The 22,165-nt window shown below is 39.9% G+C and overlaps 2 protein-coding genes across 6 annotated transcripts in view; one reads left to right on the forward strand and one right to left on the reverse strand.

The window, feature by feature from the left end:
* Positions 1-861, forward strand: part of PREPL (prolyl endopeptidase like) — a 34,666-nt gene extending 33,805 nt beyond the window's left edge. For 4 of the 5 annotated variants that reach the window (XM_079109767.1, XM_079109766.1, XM_079109764.1 and 1 more), the window contains one exon: positions 153-434. In XM_079109767.1, the coding sequence (XP_078965893.1) occupies positions 153-337 (185 nt within the window). In that variant the 3' untranslated portion in view covers positions 338-434. Of the gene's footprint in view, positions 1-152; positions 435-722 lie in introns of those variants that run through there. The other variant, XM_079109765.1, reaches the window with a different exon arrangement.
* A 506-nt stretch (positions 862-1,367) lies between these two features.
* SLC3A1 (solute carrier family 3 member 1) overlaps positions 1,368-22,165 on the reverse strand; it is a 36,193-nt gene continuing 15,395 nt past the window's right edge. The window contains exons 5-10 of the mRNA XM_079109768.1: positions 15,622-15,741; positions 14,282-14,406; positions 12,932-13,127; positions 7,524-7,691; positions 6,231-6,347; positions 1,368-1,983 (exon numbers count right to left, since the gene is read on the reverse strand). Coding sequence (XP_078965894.1) covers positions 1,543-1,983; positions 6,231-6,347; positions 7,524-7,691; positions 12,932-13,127; positions 14,282-14,406; positions 15,622-15,741 — 1,167 coding nt within the window. The 3' untranslated portion in view covers positions 1,368-1,542. The remainder of the gene's footprint in view (positions 1,984-6,230; positions 6,348-7,523; positions 7,692-12,931; positions 13,128-14,281; positions 14,407-15,621; positions 15,742-22,165) is intronic.

The following is a 22,165-nucleotide window of genomic DNA, read 5'->3' on the forward strand; positions in this document are numbered from 1 at the left end:
GGCTCAGTAGTAGTAGTGACACTGGTATTTGGTTGTGTTGTAACTTCATGTACCTGGGTTCAATCCCCGGTACCAAAAAACTAAAGGAAAGAAAGACATGGGTCTCAATCTTCCAAAGACTTCCTAATTGCTTTATATGTTAACTCTTTCAGGCTATCAGGCTCCCAATATTATTTTAGATATTCAACCCGGAGGGAATCATGTGATTGAAGATTCTCACAAAAAGGTATGTTCTCAGTTGACCACAGAAAGATGGTTGTATCAGTGTTATAGCAGGGTTTGTACAGAGTTGCTTCACAAATGTCAGGTCTGGGTTGGGGTTGTGGCTCAGAAGTAGTGCATTCGCCTAACATGCATGAGGCCCTGGGTTCAATCCTCAGTACCACATAAAAATAAAATAAAGATATTATGTCCATCTACAACTAAAAAATATATTTAAAAGAAAAAAACAAAAAAACAGATGTCAGGTCTGTAGCTGAGACCCAGGAGGGGAAGAAGGGTCAAGCAAGAGAAAAGGTTCTCTCGTGTACTTGATGAGGAAACTCTTGTTAAAGAAGGTAATTGAATCTTGATTGTTGGAAGCTTCTGTCTCCATCCCGAATAGAAATACTCCAGCCATAAATTACTGGCTTCAGGGTTAGGTGAAGATGGATAAACAAAGAAAGAATTACAACACTAGAATTTTACCACAAAGTTCTAATTTTAAAATGTGTTTCTTTTAGATTACAGCCCAGATTAAATTCCTGTATGAGGAACTTGGACTTGACAGCACCAGTGTTTTCGAGGATCTTAAGAAATACCTAAAATTCTGAAATATTACGTTCAATTGAGAATTGGAAACACATGGAAATATTTCATAGTCTTATTTCCAAATTGGGTAATTAGCAAATGTGAGATTTTAAGTTACTAGATAATTTTTTTAAAGTCGCTCCTCCATCCAGTTTTGCTAGGTCTGTATTACAATCGCTGTACTGTTCTCTTCCACTGGCATACATGCCTTAGCCTGGGAAAGTAGTTTTTAAATCATGTTCCTTAAAAGAACATGGAGAAAGGAACAAGGGAAAGACTGGAGGCCATGAAATTCCAGGCCTCCCTTCCAGTCAGAACAACTTTGTTCTTGTCTGTTTTACTAGGATTTTCTTTGAACAGTTTACAAATCAATGTCCTTCCTCTTTGCTAGTGAGTATTTTTAGACATTGGGACAGTGAATCTATCTTCTAGTTTCTATGACTACAATTTAATAAGAAAGATAAACATTCTTGTCACTTATATGCTTTACAGCTTTCAAATAATCTTGGGTCCTACATGTTCTGAACATCGCTTATCGGTGTTATCTCAATAAAGTTAAATGTTCCTACGAGCAAAAATTTTCATTTAAACATTTTATTTCAAACCTTTGAGGATCCTTCCTAAAGCAGTTACATTCAAGCTACTGAAATGTCTAAGAATTAATGACTGTTCATGAAGTTTACCCCTGCAGCATACTGTACATGAAGTTCCAACAACCAAATACCAGTATCACCATCTCTTTCATAGAGGTTCCTAACATAAGCTGTGCAATATGTCTAATGCACTGGAATAGCACGCTCGATTGGAAACAAAGCATTTATCTCTGAAAGCGGTTTGGTGATGAAGGAGGTTCTTCATGTTGTGTTCCAGGATGATGCCATCTCCCTTCTCCAGAAAAATGCCACGTGTTTCAACTTCACTGCCTTTGGAGGCAGAATTGGTACTTAATTTTATTCTCAGTCTTGTAGGAAGACCTGAAATCGTTTCCTGTAGATTTAACTGTGTTGCTTCTCCAAAATTCAGAACCACAATAAAGACTCTGTCTATGCCATCCAGCTCTCTTGTGTACACGAGAGGGTGGCTGTCATTCCTCACAAGGCAAAACCAGCCCCTGCTGAGGAGCAACTCATTGGAATGGAGTAGACTTAAATCTTGATATAATTTCAAAGTCGAACTGGGCTGAGTCTTTTGGACCTATTTTTAAAAAAAACATTTACATAAATGATTGATTATAAGAAATTTTTTTAATATTTTATTATCTAATAAGGAGTTATTTCCCCCAAAGCTTGCTTCCATTTTTCCCCTTAAAATAACTGCCAATATAAGCATTAATAAGTAGATAAGAATAGTTTATATAAAAACCAATAGAAATTGCAAAATTCAGGTTTTGAGCCCAACTGGAAGCCACTGCTCTGCTCCATCTTAGAACTGCTGCAGAAACAAACTGACTCTACTCGATTCTCAAACAATGTCTGTATCTAAGTTAACCATAGTTAACTTGCCTACATGAAATTACTCTAGGCTGTAGTATAACTGCCAAATGCGTAGGAGAAAAAAAAGCCATCAAGGCAATGGACTCAGAATTTCTGATGAATTTGGACTTATGTGTCCCCTTTTGTTGGAATCATGTAAATTGCTATTGTGCAGAGATCATGTAACTTCAGCAGATATGTTTCTTGCATAGCTAATGATTGATAGAATGGATAATTACAAATACACACACAACACACAAATCTGCCTAAAGTGAAAGTTAGGTATTGTAGGGTTTTTTTTTAAAACCATAAAAGGCAGTATAAGTCCATTAAATATTTGGGTTTATTTTACAACTATATAAAACATACATAATTTAATGTGTTTATCTTGTTTTTTCCCCCCTTTAACATTTTAAGCATTTTCCTATTATTATGTAATCTCCATAAATGTCATTTTAATGTTTATATTTCTAATATTTTTGTATAATTTTATTCCCCTCCCCCATCTTTTAAGGATATTTATTTAGGATAGATTACCAGAAAGATAATTACTACGTCAAAGAGTATGGACATCTGATACATAATGCCAAATTATTCTTCATAAGAGCTGTTGCCAAATCAACAATGTTCATTTCATTGTACTCTTGCCAGCCATGTTTTCTGGGGTGGTGGTGGTTATTATTATTGTTGTTGTTGTTGTTGTTCAGGGGTGGGTGCTTAATACGTATCTTAAATGAATATCTCATGGGTGTTTGAAGAAAAAGTGTATTCTTTGTTTATCAGGTACAAAATATTTATGGTACATGTGTACGACTAGTCAAACTTATTACTAACATTTTCTGTAGCCTAGGTAATGCATGAAAAGCACATAGTTCAGTGCTGCTCACATAAGAAGTGCTCAGTGTTAGCTGTTATTTTTGTCTAATTTGAAATCTCTTCCTATAATAACGGATTTGTCAGTTTCTCTTTGCATTTCTCAGAGTATTTGTTTTATATATTTTGAAGCTATTGTTACATAAAGATTCATGATTTTTAGTGGACTGTTATCGTTTTTCAATTTTTGAAAATTGATTGCCTTTGTCTCATGATGCTTTTCATATTGAATTCTATTTTGTCTGCTATTAAATATTTCCAAACCTGCTTTTTATAACTTCATTTTTTGACTAGACAAATGCATGCACAGTGTAAAATTCAATTACAAGAACAATGTGTACAATGAAAAGTTTTTCTTCCGTCTTTGCCTAGCTTCCCAGCTACTCTCCCAGACACTATCTGTGTGTTCCCTCTTTTTATACATCATATGAAATAATTCTGTGCCTATGCAAACATAGGTAGACTTTTCTTTTTTTTTTTTTTTTTTTTTTTAATATTTCTTTAGTTGTTGATGGACACAATACCTTCATTTTACTTACTTATTTTTATGTGGTGCCGAGGAGCAAACCCAGTGTGAACCTGGTAGGCAAGCGCTTTGCCACTGAGCCACAACCCCAGCCTGACATTTTCTCTTACACAAATGGTAGCATGTTACCTTCTAGACTATTTTTTATTGTTTAATACATACAACTATTCTCAAATTCTCATTCATATTAAAAGCAACATACTAGTCCCATAATTGATTGAATTGGTTTTCTATTAATAAAATATTTAAATCATTCTAGAGTCTTCTGCTATTACAAACAGTACTTTAGCATATGAGATACAAATACCTAAGAATAGAAAGATTAGGTCAAAAAATATATTTTTGGTTTGGTTTGTTTTGTTTTGTTTGTTTGGTACTAGAGATTGAACCCAGGGGCACTTAACCACTGAGCCACATCTCCTGCCCTTTTTATTTTTTATTTTGAGACAGGGTCTCACTAAGTTGCTTGGGCCCTTGCTGAATTGCTGAGCTGGTCTCAGAGCTTGGAATCCTCATGCCTCAGCCTCCTCTGAGTCACTGGGATTATAGACATGTGTCACCATGCTCGGCTTGTTGTTTTGACAGCTAAGTTGAAAGCTTGCTTTCTGTTACTATTTGCCTACTATATCTTTTAATTTTTTTCTGTGTCCTTTGTTTTAGCTGTGTCTTTTATATGTGGATTTTTTCTTACTATCTATTTTTGTCTTTCAATATGTAAACTCTTCTCAACATTTAGAAAAATACTGGCTAGTGTTGGAAATGTTCTATATCTGTACCACCCCGTGTGGTAGTCACTAGCTAGCTGTTGAGCACCCAATGTATTAATATGACTTAGGAACTGAATTTTTAATTGTTTCATTTCAATGATCTTGCGGGTTAAGGGCTCCCGAGTGGCTGAATCCAGAGGTACTCTTTTTCCATCCTCTGTACACATTAGCCTGCTTTCACGTACCTGCTCTTTCTCCACTCATCTCCACCAGCCCCCATATAGAAAAAAGCCACTCAGATTTTTTTTCTAGAATGTTATTTTACATTATGCTTCAAAAATTATCCTTAAGTTTTGTTAGTTCCTTTCCTATTTTTTGTACATGGGTCTCCCTTTAGGCTCATTTTTGTTTTGCTAGAGTCCTCTGATTATTCGAGAAATTGGCTAAACATGGTAAATTCTGGGTCTTGTCTTTTCCATCTCTGTTTTAATCTTACTGTTAAATGATAGTTTGAGTAGATAAAGGATTCTCGGCTTAGAATTAAGTTTCCACTACAATTTTCAAAATAAAATTCTAATGTGTTTTAGTATCCAGTTGAAATGTCTGAGGCCAGTTCAACTCTAGTCCTTTTATCAGGTAGTCTATTTTCAGTTTTGCGGAGGGGGGAGTGCTCTCATTTCTGGGAGATTTCCACAGTAAACTAGGGAAAGGCCCCAGAATTAGGCCTTCTCGTCCTTTTTTTCCTTCTGCTGACCTTGTAGAAGTTTGTCGCTATTTTAAGCTTTGCTCTACTCAAATTCTCCTTTGTAGTTTAGATTCCAGTTTCTACATTCATATGCTCTGTAATGCTAACTTCACCTTCATTTAGAAAGTACATTCTCTCTGTTAGGTATCATTCTTTTCTAGATCTGTTATGGATAAACATTTTATTAAAATGCCATTGCCTGAAGTTAGGAGTTAGTGTCCCTCCCAGCATCACTCATGATCATTCTTCATGACCACTAATCTGATGGGGGGAGGGGGTCATTGTTTTAACTTGTTTTTACCTTTTTTTCATCTTTGCTGGTGTGCATTTTATGTAGGTATTCTTACATATTGGTCTATGGGAACATTTGGGACATAATAAAATAAAGAGACACTGCATTAAAGATATAAAGGAACACTTAATGCTATGTAGGAATCATTGGTGGTACTTGGAATGGTCATTTGTGGATACAGAAGGTCATATGATGAGTTCTGTATCAGAATAAACCAAGGAGTTTCTTCAGATTTCTTAGAGAACTATAAATGTGTTAGGTATCCTTATGTTATGCCTATAATCTACCTTCACCTGAATCGGTTAAGATCGTTTCCCAGTGAAGTTTTTCACTAGCGCATGACACCAGTGCTGTGAGAACAGGAAAAAATCTAGGCAAAAGCCAAAGAATGTACTTTCCCAGAATAGCTGTTGCAGGGATTACACGCTTCTGTTTCTGCAAGTAAAAGCCTTGCTCTCAGATCCACATTAACCAGGACTCATTGACTATCTTCTTCTGCCTGCCCGTCGACCTCCCTCCCTGCCTTTGGAAGAGAGGGAGGAAGAAGGAGAGCTGGGCTTTGCTGAAAGACTTCCATAAAATTTTCTCAGAGCTCAAAGGTCTCACTAAAAGTCATTCCGATGAAGAGCTTTATGTGGTGAATGATTCTTCAGATTCACCAGTTTGGATTTTTACAAAAATATGATTTGCAAACTGAAAACTGCAAGGGAAGTCCCTGACAGATTTAGACTATTAGTTAAGGTTTTAGACACACTGGGTGACTGTGTTGTCAGTACAGAAACTCACTTCTTGTTTCTGGAATCAGCAAATTTCCACTGATACTCACCTCAACATTCACAACATGGTAATCTGAATTGGTGGGTAACCAGGTGTGATTGCCTTCAGAAAACCCAGCATTTGAACTGTTGTCCCACTGCATTGGTGACTTTGAGAGAAGGGTATTCTGTGTCAAGAGACCAGAAAGAGAAAGCAATGTTATTAAGTGAAAGATACTTTGGTCCTTTCTTATTTACTTAATAAATACTTACTTCCCTGTAGTTTTTAGCTAATGTGTACATTCATTATTCATGATGAAAAAGCCTTAACATTCAATATGTACACCAGTTTTAGACTCCTAATTGGAAAATAGCTAATAGCTTGAGTTTGAATAGACCATAATAAATGAACTTTAACATGCTTAGAAGCTTTGCTGCTTTTTCAGAAAACTGAGTAATTTTGGGATTTTAAAATGTGCTGTGTTCTCTGTGGTAAAGTTGTGGCAAATTCAAGAACACGGGCAGGTACAAGCAAGCCTGAATTCTATCCTACTCGTTTATCCAAACTGGTTATTGCATGTGATCAAAAACAAATTGAGAAGCTGACAGAGAAAATGTTTCACCTTAACCAAGTATTAGGAAAACTCATACAAATTAAAGGTTCAGCATCGGTCATCCACCCAGCAACACAATTAGGAGAGCCTGAGCCTCAAAGAAAAGCTAACTGTGTGGCTCTGGATTAAACAGGGAGAACATAAGGCTGTGCAACAGTCATGAGATCTGCAGGTCGAGTAAAGGTTGAAGAAATACTCCCAGCTCTCCATGTTTCAGGTAAAGGGAAATGAATAATATTCCAAACAAAGCCACTGGTCTCAAATTCCGGTGTGCCTAAGAACCTGCTGGAAAACATCTTTAAAATGCAGATTCCTTGCCAGGCGTGGTGGTGCATGCCTATAATCCTAGTGACTCAGGAGGCTGAGGCAGGAGTATCACAAGTTTGAGGCCAGCCTCAGCAATTTAGTGAGACCCTAAGCAACTTAGTGAGACCCCATGTCAAAAAGTAAAAAGGGGTGGGGTGTGGCTCAGAGGTTAAAACCACTTGGTTCAATCCCCAGTACCAAAATATTTTTTAAAATATAGATTCCTTGACTCTGCCCAACAAATTTAATTGTATGGCTCATAAAACAGAATTTTTAATACGTTTTTGATCAGGAAAGCTTATGATTCTTACAGCAAAAAAACAGTAAGAAAGAAAAGCAAAGTAACTGACTTGCAGCAATGGAATAGGAAAAAATCTGATTTGGCAAAAGAACTAGGATTTGATTTTACAGCTCTGGTGCATGATTAAATTGTATTAAACTTACAGCATCATAGTTTTCGTTGAGATCTGTGGCTAAAATATTTCCCATTCCTATTTCTTCTCCGTAGTAAGTTATGGGAGTTCCAGGGAGTGTAAAAAGAAGCATGTTCATGATATTGACATACTCGTTCCCCAAACGAGAAGTCAGTCGGGTACTGTCTGGTCCACCAATCTGCAAGGTAGATATTTTAAAGAATACAGCACTATACAGTTTCCTGGAAGACTTACCCTACTTCATAGTTCACTGGGCAGAAAGGTAATTGTCAGCAAGCCTAGATTTGGACCCTAGCCTAGTGATTGCTGTGTAACTGACCCATTGACTTCTTGGCCATTGATGACTCACAAAATGTGTCAGAATTCACAATGGCATTGCAAATAAGATAGCATTTAGAGGATGCATATTCATATTTTCTCACATTTGGATAAGAATATTGGCAGGAAACAAAAGGGTTTCCTCCATGAAGAGCAGGATGAGGAAGCAAGGTGGAAAGGGCAGAGGCGATAGGCTTGACATGTCTTTTTTATTGTTTTGACTTTTGAACTATTTAAATTTTGAAAGGTAAATCAACTTATACAAAGAAATTTACATAGAGAAAATTTTGTGAAGTTTGCTATTTTTATATATATATATATATATATAAAAATATATATATATGCCAAATGCTCTAGTTACATACTGCAACATCTGCATACTCTCTCCAAAACCCCACAACTTAACCTCTGGTGCATATGCTAAGCAGGCACTTCACTGTCTCATAAAGCATTTTCACACCTATGTGATCTTACTTCCCTTCTCCACAACGATGCTGTCAAACATTACGTCCATTTTACAACTGAGGAAACCAGCTCTGAGAAATTACATCATTTATTCAAGTTATAGTATGAGGAAGAACCAGTTTTTGAACCTGAGTCTTAGAAAGGAATTGTTAAAATTTAGGGAAAAGGAGGTTGCTTTAAAAAAAAAAAAAATCTTTTCTTTCCTTTTTTTACATGTATTAAAATAATCTTCATAATTATACCTCTGAAAGCCAAATAAAGTATTGTTCTTACCCTATGTAAATTTATGATTACACAAATGGTATGCCTTTACTCCATGTACAGAGAAACAACATGTATCCCATTTGTTTATAATAAAAAAAAAAATGATAGATTTAACCACATTAAAAGTTTAAATTTCCATGTTAAAAAAAATTTGTTCTAATTTAATTAGGTCAATTTTTGCCTCTATCCTTTTACTCTTACCTTCTCACAACAAACCCAGTGGTTTCTTGAGTCTTCTAGACAAAGAGCACTACAGACTGCAACAATCCAAGGTGAATTTATTCCAGAAAAATAACTGCATCTCAGAAGAGCAAGCTTTGTAGCATTTGCACTTTCCCTCATCTCATGCACCCTTCCTCAAATCCACGATGGCTTTGAAAACTAATAACCATGCGAGTATAGTGACTAAAAACCAGTAGCCTAGCAGCCACAGGAAGGCCAGAACAGCTTTAAAATACACCAAGATCTCCATCCATAGGAAACTCATTCTGTAAATTTCTGGCAGCTCACATTTGGTTTTCTTTGTCCAATCTGACTCAGGGGTGACTGCAAACAGCAACAGCCCTGTCCCCAGAACATTGCTGGAAACAGTTCAACATTGTACCTGCTTATGATGGTGTTTCTAATTGAAGCTAACCAGAAGCTGAGCAAAGAAAAGAAAAAAAATAATTAAAACTGAGACTGAGATGTCCATGAGGGGCTTTCAAAAGTTCCAACACACCCCTGGGAATCCAGAAGGCTACAGTAATGGCAGGCCCTTGTGCATGCTGAGGGCTGTGCAGATATATCCCAGGAAGACCTACAAAGGCTCTGACCTCTCACCTTTGGCTACCCTTGAGGCTCTGTGCAATCAGAAATTGACAACTAAGGGCCAGGCATGGTGGTGCACGCCTGTAATCCCAGCAGCTAGGGAGGCTGAGGCAGGAGGATCACAAGTTCAAAGCCAGCCTCAGCAAAAGCAAGGCCCTAAGCAACTCAGTGAGACCCTGTCTCTAAATAAAATACAAAATAGGGCTGGGGATGTGGCTCAGTGGTTGAGTGCCCCTGAGTTCAATCCCCAGTACCAAAAAAAAAAAAAAAAAAAAAAAAAAAAAAAAGAAAGAAAGAAAAAGAAATTGACAACTAAGATCAAGTTGTCAACTGACTGCTAGATGTTGCACAGCCCTTCACAGTACAGGGAGACATCATTTCCACCTAGAAATCTTTCCATTTGTTAAATGAAAAGGTAGAGGTGTTCCTGGCCACATGGAAAAAGAACACAGACTATACAGAATTCATCTAAGAAAGTCAGAAAAGAAAGGAATAACAACTACAACAAACATGGAGGGGAGAATGTGATTTCTAGAATTACCCTATTATATGCCTTTAAAAGTCTAGTTTTTGATGACAACAAAAACACAAGATAGGCAAAGAAGCAAAACTATGGCCCATACATTGGTGAAGAGGAATAATCGGTAGAAAATGTTGCTGAGGAAGCCTTGGACTGAGGTGTGGCTCAGTGGAAGAGCACTAGCCTCTCATGCATGAGGCACTGGGTTCAATTCTCCACACCACATGTAAAGAATTGGATAAAATAAAGTTCCATCAACAACTAAAAAAAAATTTTTTTAAATATTTGACTAATCAAAGAGACTTTAAATCAGCTATTATGTGTTCTAAGAACTAAGTTATAGCTAAAGAATTTAAAGACAATATGGGAACAGTGTTGCATCAAATAGCTATTATTTATTATCAATAGAGAAATTAGGAAAAAATAAATTTTCAAAAAGAAGCAAATTTTGGAGTTACAAAGTATAACAAAATTTCCCTAGCAGGGTTTGACAGATTTGAACTGGCAGGGGAATCAGAAAACAAGAAGACAGGTCAGTTGAGAGAATCTGGACAGAAAGAAAAGAATGAAGTACAATGAGCAGTATCTCAAAGACCTGTGGGATATCATCATACATATCAACGTGCACATAAAGAAAGTCACAAAAGAATAAGAGATAGAAAAGGGGAGAGAAATAATGTTTGAAAGAACAATAATCCCAGCAGCTCGGGAGGCTGAGGTAGGAGGATGGTGAGTTCAAAGCCAGCCTCAGCAACTTAGCAAGGCCCTAAGCACTCAGCGAGACCCTGTCTCTAAATAAAATAGAAAAAAGGGCTGGGGATGTGGCTCAGTGGTTAAGAGTTCCTAGGTTCAATCCCTAGTACCAAAAAACAACAATGAGCAACGACTTCCCAAAGATGGTGAAAAACAATCTGCATATCAAGACTTCCAAACTGGACATATCAAACTGTCAAAAGGCACAGAAAAAAGTCTGGGGATGTAGCTTAGTGGTAGGGTGCTTGCCTAGCATGAATCCCCAGTACCACCAAAACAAAAAGGCACAGAAAGAATACTGATTAAAGCAGCAAGAGAAAATTAGCACATCACATACTAGGAATTCTTGATAAGATTAGAACTGACTTGTCATTGGAAACTAAGGAGGCTAGAAGGCAATGTGGTGACATCTTGAAAGCAATAAAAGGGAAAAAACAAGATATCCACACCAGCAAAACTGTTCTCCAATAATGAAAGAGAATTTTTACATACCACCTCACACTTAGTATGATGAGTGTAATTTTCTTCAGAACACAGAAAATAACAAGTGTTGATAAGGACATGGGAAACTAGAACCCTTGTACATTGCTGATAGGAATGTAAAATGGGGGGTCAGTAGAAAACAACTTGGCAGTTCCTCAAAGTTAAACATAGAAGTCCTGTATGATTCAGCAATTCCACTCCCACGTATATATCCAAAAGAATTGAAGAGGGGGCTAAAACAGATACTGTACACCAAAGTTCATGACATTATTCCAATAGCCATAAGGAGCAAACACCCAGTGTACATCAAGAGATAAAGGGATGAATAAAACAGTATCTGCATACAACTGAATATTATCCAGCCATGAAAAAGAATGGAGTGCTGATACATGCTACAGTGCAAAGAAACCTTGAAAGCATGTATACCCGGCGAAATAAGCCAGTCACAGGAGGATACTGTGTGAATCCACTTCAGGAGGTACCCTGAGAACAGAAGCACAAAACAGAATGGAAGATACCAGAGGCTGGGAATGGGAGTCAGAAGTTACTGTATGACTTTTCTTTTTGGGATAGTGAAAAAGTTCTAGAAATGGATAATGGCGATAGCTGAACAACTTGTGAATGTACATGATGCCAATAAATTGCAGATTTTAAAATATTTTAAATGATAAATTTAAAATTGTTTTTAGTTGTCAATGAATCTTTATTTTATTTATTTCTATGTGGTATGGAGAATCGAACCCAGTGCCTCACACATGCTAGGCAAGCACTCTACACTGAGCTACAGCCCCAGCCCCTGTAAACTTTAAATTTTATGTATATTTTACCATAATAAAAACCACTAAAAGGTTCTTCAGGAATGCATAATAAACTATTAACTAATAAGTTCAGCAGTGTTGCAGGCAGGATATAAGATCAATATATAAGTCTATTCGATTTATATATACTAATAATGGACAATCCAAAAATGAAATTAAGAAAATAATCCCATTTACAATAACATGAAAGGAATAAAATACAGTTATGCGCCCCATAACATTTTGGCCAAGAACAGACTACAGACAACAGTGGTCTCAGAATGATAATGGGACCGGAACAGGAACAAAGTTGAAGAAAAGGCAAGGCAAAGGGAACTGCTAGAGAAAAGAAGAACCCTCAAGAAAATTCACAGTGAAGAGTTTGGCAAAAGCTACTGCGGAGAAGCTCCTTAAGAAGCATGAAAGCAAACCAGTCATGGTGGGGCACCCCTGTAATCCTAGCACCTCAGGAGGCTGAGGCAGGAGGATCGCAAGTTCCAGGCCAGCCTCAGCAATTTAACAAGGCCCTGAGCAACGTAGTAAGAAAGACCCTGTCTCGAAACAAAAAATAAGAAGGGCTGGGGATATGGGCTTATAGCTCAGTGGCAGAGAACCTCTGGGTTCACTCCCAGGTACCAAAAAAGAAAAAGCTATAGATCTGGGGATGGTCCGGCAGTTAAATGCCCCTGGGTTCAGTCGCCAGTACAGGAGAAAAATCTTTTGTTTTCTTTCTTCAACAATAAATTAACCATGGCTTACTATAACTAAGTCACTGCACCTGGCTCAAGAAATTTTTTTGGTAAATTTAGTATAGCCTAGGTGTTTCTATCCAGCAGGTGCAACACTGTGCAGTATGAAGTCATAATACAGCTCCTAGTAACGAGGAACTGAGTCCTTGGAAAACCAGGATATCACGGATACTGTCATTTCACATCACATACCCACAGTCTGTTCCATGTGTACACAGATGGTCTCTGCAGAGGGCTCAAGATGGGCACAAGGACTTACCATCCAATTAGGCCATCTTCCTTCTGGCATGTTTTCCATCCAGGATGTGACGACATCATGCACGATGTTCCCAGAAAGAGAGTCTAGTGTGGTGAGGTAATTGTTGAAAGGAAAATCAGCTTCCTGGATGAATGGCAACCCATAGTACATCATGGTCCTGTCGATGCTCTCTGCATAGACCTCGGCTCCCAAGAATCTGTAAGAGTCGGCAGGGGTTGGGGTTCTCAGGGCCTGTCAGGAGACTGGCTAAAGACTCTGCCTCTTGCTTACATCTTATTTAAAAGATGTGGGGGCTAAACATCCTTTAAGCACACACTGTTAGCCAGATGGGGCTCACCAGGAAGCAGTCGAGCCAGATGACCAAGAAAGGTCATGTTGGTCACCTGTGGTGTTTGAGGCAGTGTACTAGTGGGTCATTGCGCAGTCTCGAGCCCCACTGCCGTGGTTCCCATCCTGTCTTTGCCATCACTACCCACGTGACCATTACCAGCATGCTCAGAGCCTCGGTTTCCTCATCTATGAGATGGAGATTATAATTGGAGTACCACTTCAAGTACCACCTCTTAAAGGTTCTTTTCTATTGATTCTTTTGGGTGATCAGTACAAACTAACACAGGTTAAGTATCCCTTAACCAAAATTCTTGGGACCTGAGTATTTCAGATTTTGGAGGTTTTTTAGATTTTATAGTATTTACATAGACTTTTACTGATTGAAAATTCTTGATCCAAAAATTATAAATCAAAAATGGTCCAAAATCTTCAGATTCTCAGATTAGGGATAACAACCTGGGTTAATTTTGTAGAATACTATATGCCAGGCACTATTTTAAGTACTTTATATACATTATCTCATTTAATCTCACAATAGCCTTAAAAAGGTTATTACTATTACCTTCTTATTGACAAGAAAAGAGACTTATGTTAACCACCCAGCCCAAGACCAACCAACGATGGAGCTAGATTCCATCTCAAGCCCATCTGAATCCAAAGCTATGTTCTTAAGCATGGTGATATACCAACAGGTTAGTTCCAATATTTGGGTTCATACTCTATAGGGAAATATAGGCCCAATAATAGTGATAAAAATAATAGTTCCTGGTTAACATTTAACTGATACATTTTAGTTAACTTAATTTTTACATAACTCTGAAGTCAGTGCTGTAATTAGTAACATCCCGCAAAAGAGGAAACTGAAAATCAGCAGTGTGAGAAGATATGTCAGACCCTGGCATAGCCTAGCTGAAGTAAAATCATGCAGGTTTGTTAAATTATAACTTGGCCTGGTTGTGAGGTTTAAACTGCAGATCGCACCCTCAGCCTGTGAAGAGCAAACGTGTATCCTGTGGTCACCTGTATCTGCCAGGTTCCCGGCTATATTGGTCCATGGTCTGCCGGAAGCTCCGGACAAGGTCATGCATCCCCACTTGCGTGGTGGTGAAGTCGTGATACAGCTCCGAGTAGTGCGTGACGCTGTCCTTTGAAAACCAGGACAATAGGAATGCCATCATTTCACATGTCGCATACCCACAGCTGGCTCCGTATGAATACAGGCAGTCTCTTCAGAGGACTCAAGCTGAGCAATAGAGAGGCTCAGAGATGATCCCGGTGAGACCGCCATGCTCAAGGGCGTGTGGACTCACAATACTCACAACTGTTAGTACTTCATTTGATGCTTAAATCGTCAACTTTAAAAATCTAGTAATAAATATTTAACAAAGTCCTCCTAACCCAGGTGATTGTCTAAGTGCTTCAGACACTTGTAAAGCAAATGATCCTAATGATTATAGAGCTCATTACTATACTTTATTTGTTCATACAGATATCAATATTGTGCATCTAAATTAGTTTCTTTACCATATTTATCCTTCATTTTTACTGTTACAGTTTCTCAGGATTTCAGTAATTTTTCCTGATATTCATTTCTGTGCCTTCTTCCTAGGAGTATAAGAATCAAAACCAAAAGATTACATCTCACACAAGCCAAGATTGTAGGTCCTGGGCTGGGACATGGACTGACTGAACTGGCCAACCTGACCTGAGGTCCATGTGGTAGACCTTTTTTTCTTTCCATATTTTTTATTAGTGCATTATGATTGTATACAACGATGCCTGATTCAGCAGTAAGATGGGCTTGGTTCAAAATTCTGTTTAGTACTTTTATAACCCTTGATGAGTTCTCTAAGGTTTGCCAAATAGGGATCATGAAACCTCTCAAATAGGCTGTTACAAGAATTAAACGCACTATAATAAGTAAATAGCACATGGCGTACCAGGGACACGAGGCCAGTGCCAGGTCCCTTCATCTATCTAACCTTGAACAACTAGAAAAGCTCCTGGAGAATTAAGGTTTCCTCACTGCAGCTTGAGTGAGGTGATAAAATCTCAGTGAGCAAACTGCCTTCCATTCTATGGTCTTTGATAGAGTTCACTCTGTGTCCTCAGAAACTTCATCAAGGGACAAAGCTGAACTCAAGGGAGCCCTCACTCTGGAAAAAGTCAGTGGCAGGAAACATCTGAGTGCTTGCATTAGAAACTCCTATGCTTCCTGAAGAAGGTGGCTCAAAGTAGTTCCCAGAGATGGCACAGGACCTGCCTTTGTAATTGGTATCTCAAGCTGATAAAGGAAACACTGATGACATTTTCAGAAAAGGCAAAAACAAACAAACAAACAAAAAACTTTAAAACCTTACCGGGATTTGAAACTTATTTACTTGTATCTCATCTCTCAGATGCTGTGCTTCTAGAAGAAATTTAACAGCATCAAAACTAAAGCCATCGACACCTTTTGCAAGCCAAAACTGTAGTATTTCCTAAACATGAAGAAATAAAACTTAGTTACATTGATTACACATGATAATCATAATGTTTAATAAAGGATTTTTCTGTGAATGAATTTCCATCATAAATAGACATTTCTACATACAAAACAGCATCCATATATTCAGCTATTTATTTACTTCATGTAACTGTCTTAGTATAACAAACTTTCAAGTAACCCACATTTCCTTCATATTTGAATTCAGAGTTATAATTACATTTATAACTGATATGATGAGCATGTTTCCAAAGTTTAGAGAATCCAATTGAAACAAAAGATGCCATCATGAAAGATAGGACTCTGGAGAAACTGGAACAATATCTCATTTCCATCCTTCCCAACTCCTTAACTCTCACTCCAACTTAAAGGAATAACCAATTGTTCAATAGTTAAATGCTTCACTCCTTATCAGGAAGGCAAATAAAAGGTCAAGAGCTTGGGTAGTCGAGGATTTCCTATTGAGAGTACCATGGAAGAAACACAACCATCAACCAGGAATAAAATGAGGAAAAAGAGTGAAGATTAGTGGTAGAACTCAGATACAAACATCTTGAATACACTCAGATAATAGAAGGTAAACAGCACATTACCCAAAGAAGCCACTATTTTATTGTCTTTAACAAGGAAATTGATCCCAAGCTAAAATAATCAAATCTAAAATATTCAGGTTTTCACACATTTTATTGGATTATTTAATGACAAACTTTCTCCCAAAGATGTCTGATGGAGACCAAGCTAACATGTGCGTGTCCCTGGCTTTCTCTACACCGCTACCTGATTCCCAACACATCTTTGCTAAAGAGAAAGTAGCTTGTGCATGCCAGCCTCCCCTGGCACACCTGTTGTGCCTGGTCTGCCCAGACTCCAGGCATTTTCAATGCTGAGTCCAAAGACTGAAGAGACGAAAAAACACGGCACTCCAGGAAGGAACTTGACAAGAAGGAAATGGGAAGTGAGGAATATGGAGAGGACAGAGGAGTGAATGGGAAGAGTGGGATTTCCTGTCATTCCAGACAGTCTCAGGGGTAGGGCTGGCTGCATGATGTGTGACCTGTGCAACTGCAGTGGGCCCCTGGCTCAGAAGGGCCTTGAGCTTGGTTTGATACTCCTGCTCTTGGTTTCATTTCAATGAAATTCTCAAGGATTTGAGAATTCGAAATGAAATTTCGACTTTCATTTTGCATGTGGCCTCACGAATGATGTAGCTGGTGACTCATAGGTACCATGTAGGAAAACAAGGAAGGGTAAAGAAACAGAGAGGCATTGAGTGGGGCACAGAGAGCCAACAGCTAGTCTAGACTGCGGAGGCAACATTTCAACAGGAAAAATAAGAAATGAGGGAGCGAGTCATGAGGAGTCATGCAACCATGAGGAGCCCACAGTGCTGTGGGAGATATGGAGTCATGGGGAGGTATGGTGCCCCGTGTAGTATGGCGGAAGAGCATAGATTCCTTGAGCAATGAAAAGAGAGGACGGTGTAGCCACAGGACTATAAGTAAAGGGGGAAAGGGGGAGGTTGGGCTCAGGAAACCTAGCTTTTTTTTAGGGCAGGGATAGGAAACCCCCAGATGGTGTTTAGCGGAGAATCCTGTGGTTTGACTTAGACTTTCAAAGAGCTGATGTATGAAGAACAAACTGCTCAGTCTGTCAGCTCCTCAAGAGGAGCTTGAGACCCAGCAATTCCACACCTAGGTACATATCCAAGAGAAGTGAAAACACAGGTCCACACAAAAACTTGCACACAGGGGAGGTTCATAGCAGCATGATCCACAAAAGACAAAAATCAGAAATAACCTTCCGTGATGCAGCCACATAGTGAATATTATCAGGCCATAGAAAGGCACAGAATACTGATGCATGCTACGACTTAAGAGGAATCTTAGAAAATGAAATTTTGCTAAATGAAAGAAAGACACAAAGGATAAATATCATAGGACTCCATTTATATGAAATGTCCAGAACAGGCAAATCGACAGAGACAGGAAGCACATCTGTGGCTGCCAGGGATTGGGATAATGCAATTGGGTGGGCAGTGAGGGCAAAAGAACCCAAGCTTGCTTTTCTTGAAAATGTTCGAAAATTAGGTTGTGATAATAATGAACTCACTAGAAACACTGGACCTGTATACTTAGGGTAAATTTTATGGTATGTGAATTACATATTAAAAAATCTGTTGCCAAAAGAAAAAAATTTAAATAAGGCTGAGGACTCCCTTTAGGAGCCTACCCTGGTGGCTTGGAGTGGGGAGACAATGGTGGAAGAGGCAAGAAGTTGGCAGATGTTGAATCTGCTGAGGGTGGAACTCCCCATTCTGCTGGTAGTGTGTGGGCACTGTGAAAGAAAGAGGGATCAAGGCTGACCCTAGGTTCTTGCACTGACAGTGTGCCATTCACTGAGATGCAACAGCTGGTTGAGGGAGAAAGATGGAATGTTGTAACTTGGACACATCAAGTGTGAAGTGTCTACTGCACATGTGGGTGGGAATGCTGAGTGGGCTGGTAGCTCGTTCAATCTGGATCCTAGTGCCAGGCATGGTGGTGCGTGCCCATCATCCCAGCAGCTAGGGAGCCTGAGGCAGGAGGATCTTGGGTTCAAAGCCAGCCTCAGCAACTAAGCAAGGCCCTAAGCAACTTAGCATGACCTTGTCTCCAAAATATAAGAAAGGCTGAGGATGTGGCTCCATGGTTGAGCACCCCTGGGTTCAATTCCCTATACCGGAAAGAAAAAAAAAAAAAAAAAAAAGTGGAATTTAGGACAGGGCTGTGATCACAGATGTAAATCGGGGAGTCATCAGCCTAAAATCAACATTTGCCAAGTAGCTTGTCCCTTGTTCCAGCAACATAGGTGACCAGAACAGAAGCAGAGCCCACTGCCACTCTCCCTTATTTGTAAGTCATTGGTCACAAAGGATCTGCAGCAGGAGGGCAGGAAGTGAGGCCAGCTGTTCACAGCTCAGGCTGGAGAAGTCCAAACATGCAAGGCCTGCTAGGCACAGAAGGCACCTCACCTGGAGAGAGGCTTCTCTGGGGCTTCAGGAGCCAACTGGCTGAGATTAAGCCAACTAAGTTCAAGCTTCCAGATTGCCCTCTTGCCCTAGCCCCTTCTCACCTCCCCTTTCTCATCCTGAATAAACACCCATTTTTCTGTCCTTAATATTGAGATCTGCTCTTAGTAAAGTAGAACAATGATGAAAATAGCCAAATCTGAGCATCAGAAGACCTTTTAGTCAATCTGATGCATGCTCTGTAGTGTTCTGAGAAGCAGAGCTACAAAGTAATTTAAAACAGTTTGGGCTTGTGTCTGATTGTGGGTGTGGGTGTGGGGGTGTGTGTGTGTTCATAAAAGTAACAGTGAATAACTGAGGACATGTTAATGGATGAGTGAAATTGGGGAGAGGGAGGGGGGCGCACGTGTGTGTGTGTGTGTGTGTGTGTGTGTGTATATCTAAGGCTACTCATTTCTGAGCAATGATGAAAAAGTTTTACTACTGACCTCTGTAACTATGAAGGTTTCTACACTTGACCCGAGCTCAGAATTAATTAAAAGGAATTTTAAAATAATAAAAAAATTGCACTCTTTATTTTTAATAAGGCCTCCAATGTCCATAAGCCTCGGACAGTGAGCAGCCTGGAGTCTCCCCAGGTGGCCTTTGTTTTACGAGCGTGAACACTGGTGGAAGCAGAGCACAAATCGCTATGAACCACCCAAGCAGGCTCTGATGAAGTGTGGGAAAGAATTAGGTGACGGGCCATTGTAAATGTTAAGTCTGGGACACTGATTTTCTAGAACTGAGCTGGTCATTTTCTTCATGGGCTCCTTATTCTCTTCGGGGCTTCTGCATCGCTAAATATTGACCTGACATTGAAGGATGAGAAACGTGCACCCTGGCCAAGGTTTATGACAGAGGCAAACTTGGAGGTAGAACCATTTTTTGCCTCCTTTACTTGATAAGTCATTTTAAATGCTGAAGTTTTAACCCAGAGAATCCAAAGTTTGCTCTTGAGAAACACTTCCCTCTCATCGTTTATTCTCTCAACCAGTTGAGGAAGGAGAGATGCACATTTTCATTGTTAACCCTCTTCACTTCAATTCAGCTCTCCCAGGATGCAAGATATGAAAATGGCTGCAAAGCCTGGTTCCACCAGTTCTGGGTGACCCTTATAGGTACCATGGACTCTGGGGACAGTACACTGGGTCCCCAGTTCTTGTCCAACTCCCAGAACATCACACTGTCCTCGTAGAGGAAATAGAGGAAGAGTCAGGACTTTGGAATCTGACCATCTGGATACCATCCCAGATGCCCTGTGCTCCAGCTACATGAGTAAAAACATCGCATGATCTCGCTAAACCACGCATCAGTAAGAGTGCCAGCCTTGCAGGGCCTGTTAGGGGTACTGCTGCCAGGGTCAGTGACAGTTCAGTCTCTATATTCCCTGATCTTTCTGCAATCCTTGACACTGTTGACTAATTTTTTTTTTTTTTTAAGAAATACACATATCCCTAGGGTCCATAAGCCCCGCCCCTTGGACTGCTGTTCCTTCTCTGTGTTCTCTGAGGGGTTTTGCTGTGGTTTGGGGTTTTTAGTTTGTTTCTTTAAAAAAAAAATTTTTTTTTTTTGCATTTATTTTTATGTGGTGCTGAGGATGGAACCCTGGCTACCACTGAGCTACAACTGCAGCCCTGTTTGTTTCTTTTTGAGACAGGATCTCAAAAAATTCTTGAGACTAGCCTTGAACTTGCAATTCTCCTGCCTCAGCCTCCCGAGATGCTGGGATTACAGGCGTGTGCCACCGCACCAGCTCTGTGGTCCTCTAAATGTTAGAGCTCCCTGAGCTTCCGTCTTCGCCCTTATTCATTTCACTTCACAAAGGATCATTCCCGGATTACCTAGCAGGCACTTACATATTAAGGAACATACCACCCTACGCACGTGAACAAAGGTTAAATCATTTAATCATCAAACAACCCTATGAGCTATGGGCCATGATGGTTCCTATTTTGTACTTGAGAAAAAAGGCTTAGTGGGATGAAGCACCTTGACCAAGACCCTGCAGTCAGTTAGCAAGCAGGGGATCTAGACTGGAACCACAAGGAACCATCCTGTTTGCTATGCTGACTCCATTTATTTTCTTTAATTGGAAGCTCTGCCTACACGGGGCCCTCACTCCCGTATGGCAACATTTGGCTCCCCCAACTCACAACTGACCCCCTTGTTCCTCTCAGCTGTCCTACTTCTTCTCTCACTGGCTACCTGCCGGAGCTCTGGAGGTATCATCCATAAATCAACAAATCCCCAAATTTTATCCCTAGAGCACACCTCCCCAGTTCCCATATCCTTACATCCAACTCTCCATTGGACGCTCGGATGTCTCATAGAGAGCTCGAACTCACCTACAATGCCCTCCTTCCTCTTCCCGTGTCTTCCAATTCAGCAAATGGCACCACCACCCACCCAGGATTCAAATCTGAAAGCTGGCCCTCACACTGAACTCCCCTCTAAGTCCTGATGACTTCTCCACACCCCACACCACTCTTGCTGGTCCAAGTATTTCCACATTACGCACTACCCTCCTCCCTGAGCCCTCTGCCTCCACACCGGACCGAGTACTCAAACCCCTTCTCCAAAACTAGATTGATTTTTTAAAATGCAAATCAAAAATGACAGTCCTGCCTAAAACTTTTAAATTCAAATCCTTACCAGAACTTTCAGTGTTGCTCATGACCCAGCCCTGCTGAGCACTCTAGTCTCATTGGGTCACTCCTCTCTATGTATACACCATGTTCCAGCCATACTGACAACGCCCAGCCCCTCTGCCATGCCCTCTGCCCGAACATTCTCGCCCTTGCCTCTTCATTTGGCTCACTCCAGTTCATCCACTGACATCACTGTCTCCGGTGAAAATGCTTCCCTCATCTCTTCCGCTCTGTGGAGGTGAGGTGCCAGTCCTCTCTACTCCTACTTCCTACTGCCATGAGCACTCAGAGCACTCTGTTGTGATTGCTGTTTGTTATCTCCTCTCACAGTATAAGTCCCATGACAGTCACAATATGTATCTTGTCAACCACCCTACCTCTAGCACATGGCCAATACACTACTGTGTGTTACAGTTGGGATGTGAGGTGTCCATCTCCCAAAAGCTCATGTGTGAGACAATGCAAGAAGGTTCAGAGGAGAACTGATTGGGTTATGATAGCCTTAACCCAATCAGTGAATTAATCACCTGATGCAATTAATTGAGTGGTAATTGAAGGCAGGTAGGGTGTGGCTGGAGGAGGTGGGCATTGGAGGCATGGCTCTGGAGTATATATTTGTATTTGGCAAGTGGAGATCTCGCTCTCTCTCTCTCTCCTTCTCCCCCACCCCCCTCTCTCTGCTTTCTGATCATGATGTGAGCTGCTTCCCTCCACTACGGACT

This window comes from Sciurus vulgaris, assembly GCF_902686455.1.
Source record: "Sciurus vulgaris genome assembly, chromosome: 14".
NCBI lineage: Eukaryota > Metazoa > Chordata > Mammalia > Rodentia > Sciuridae > Sciurus > Sciurus vulgaris.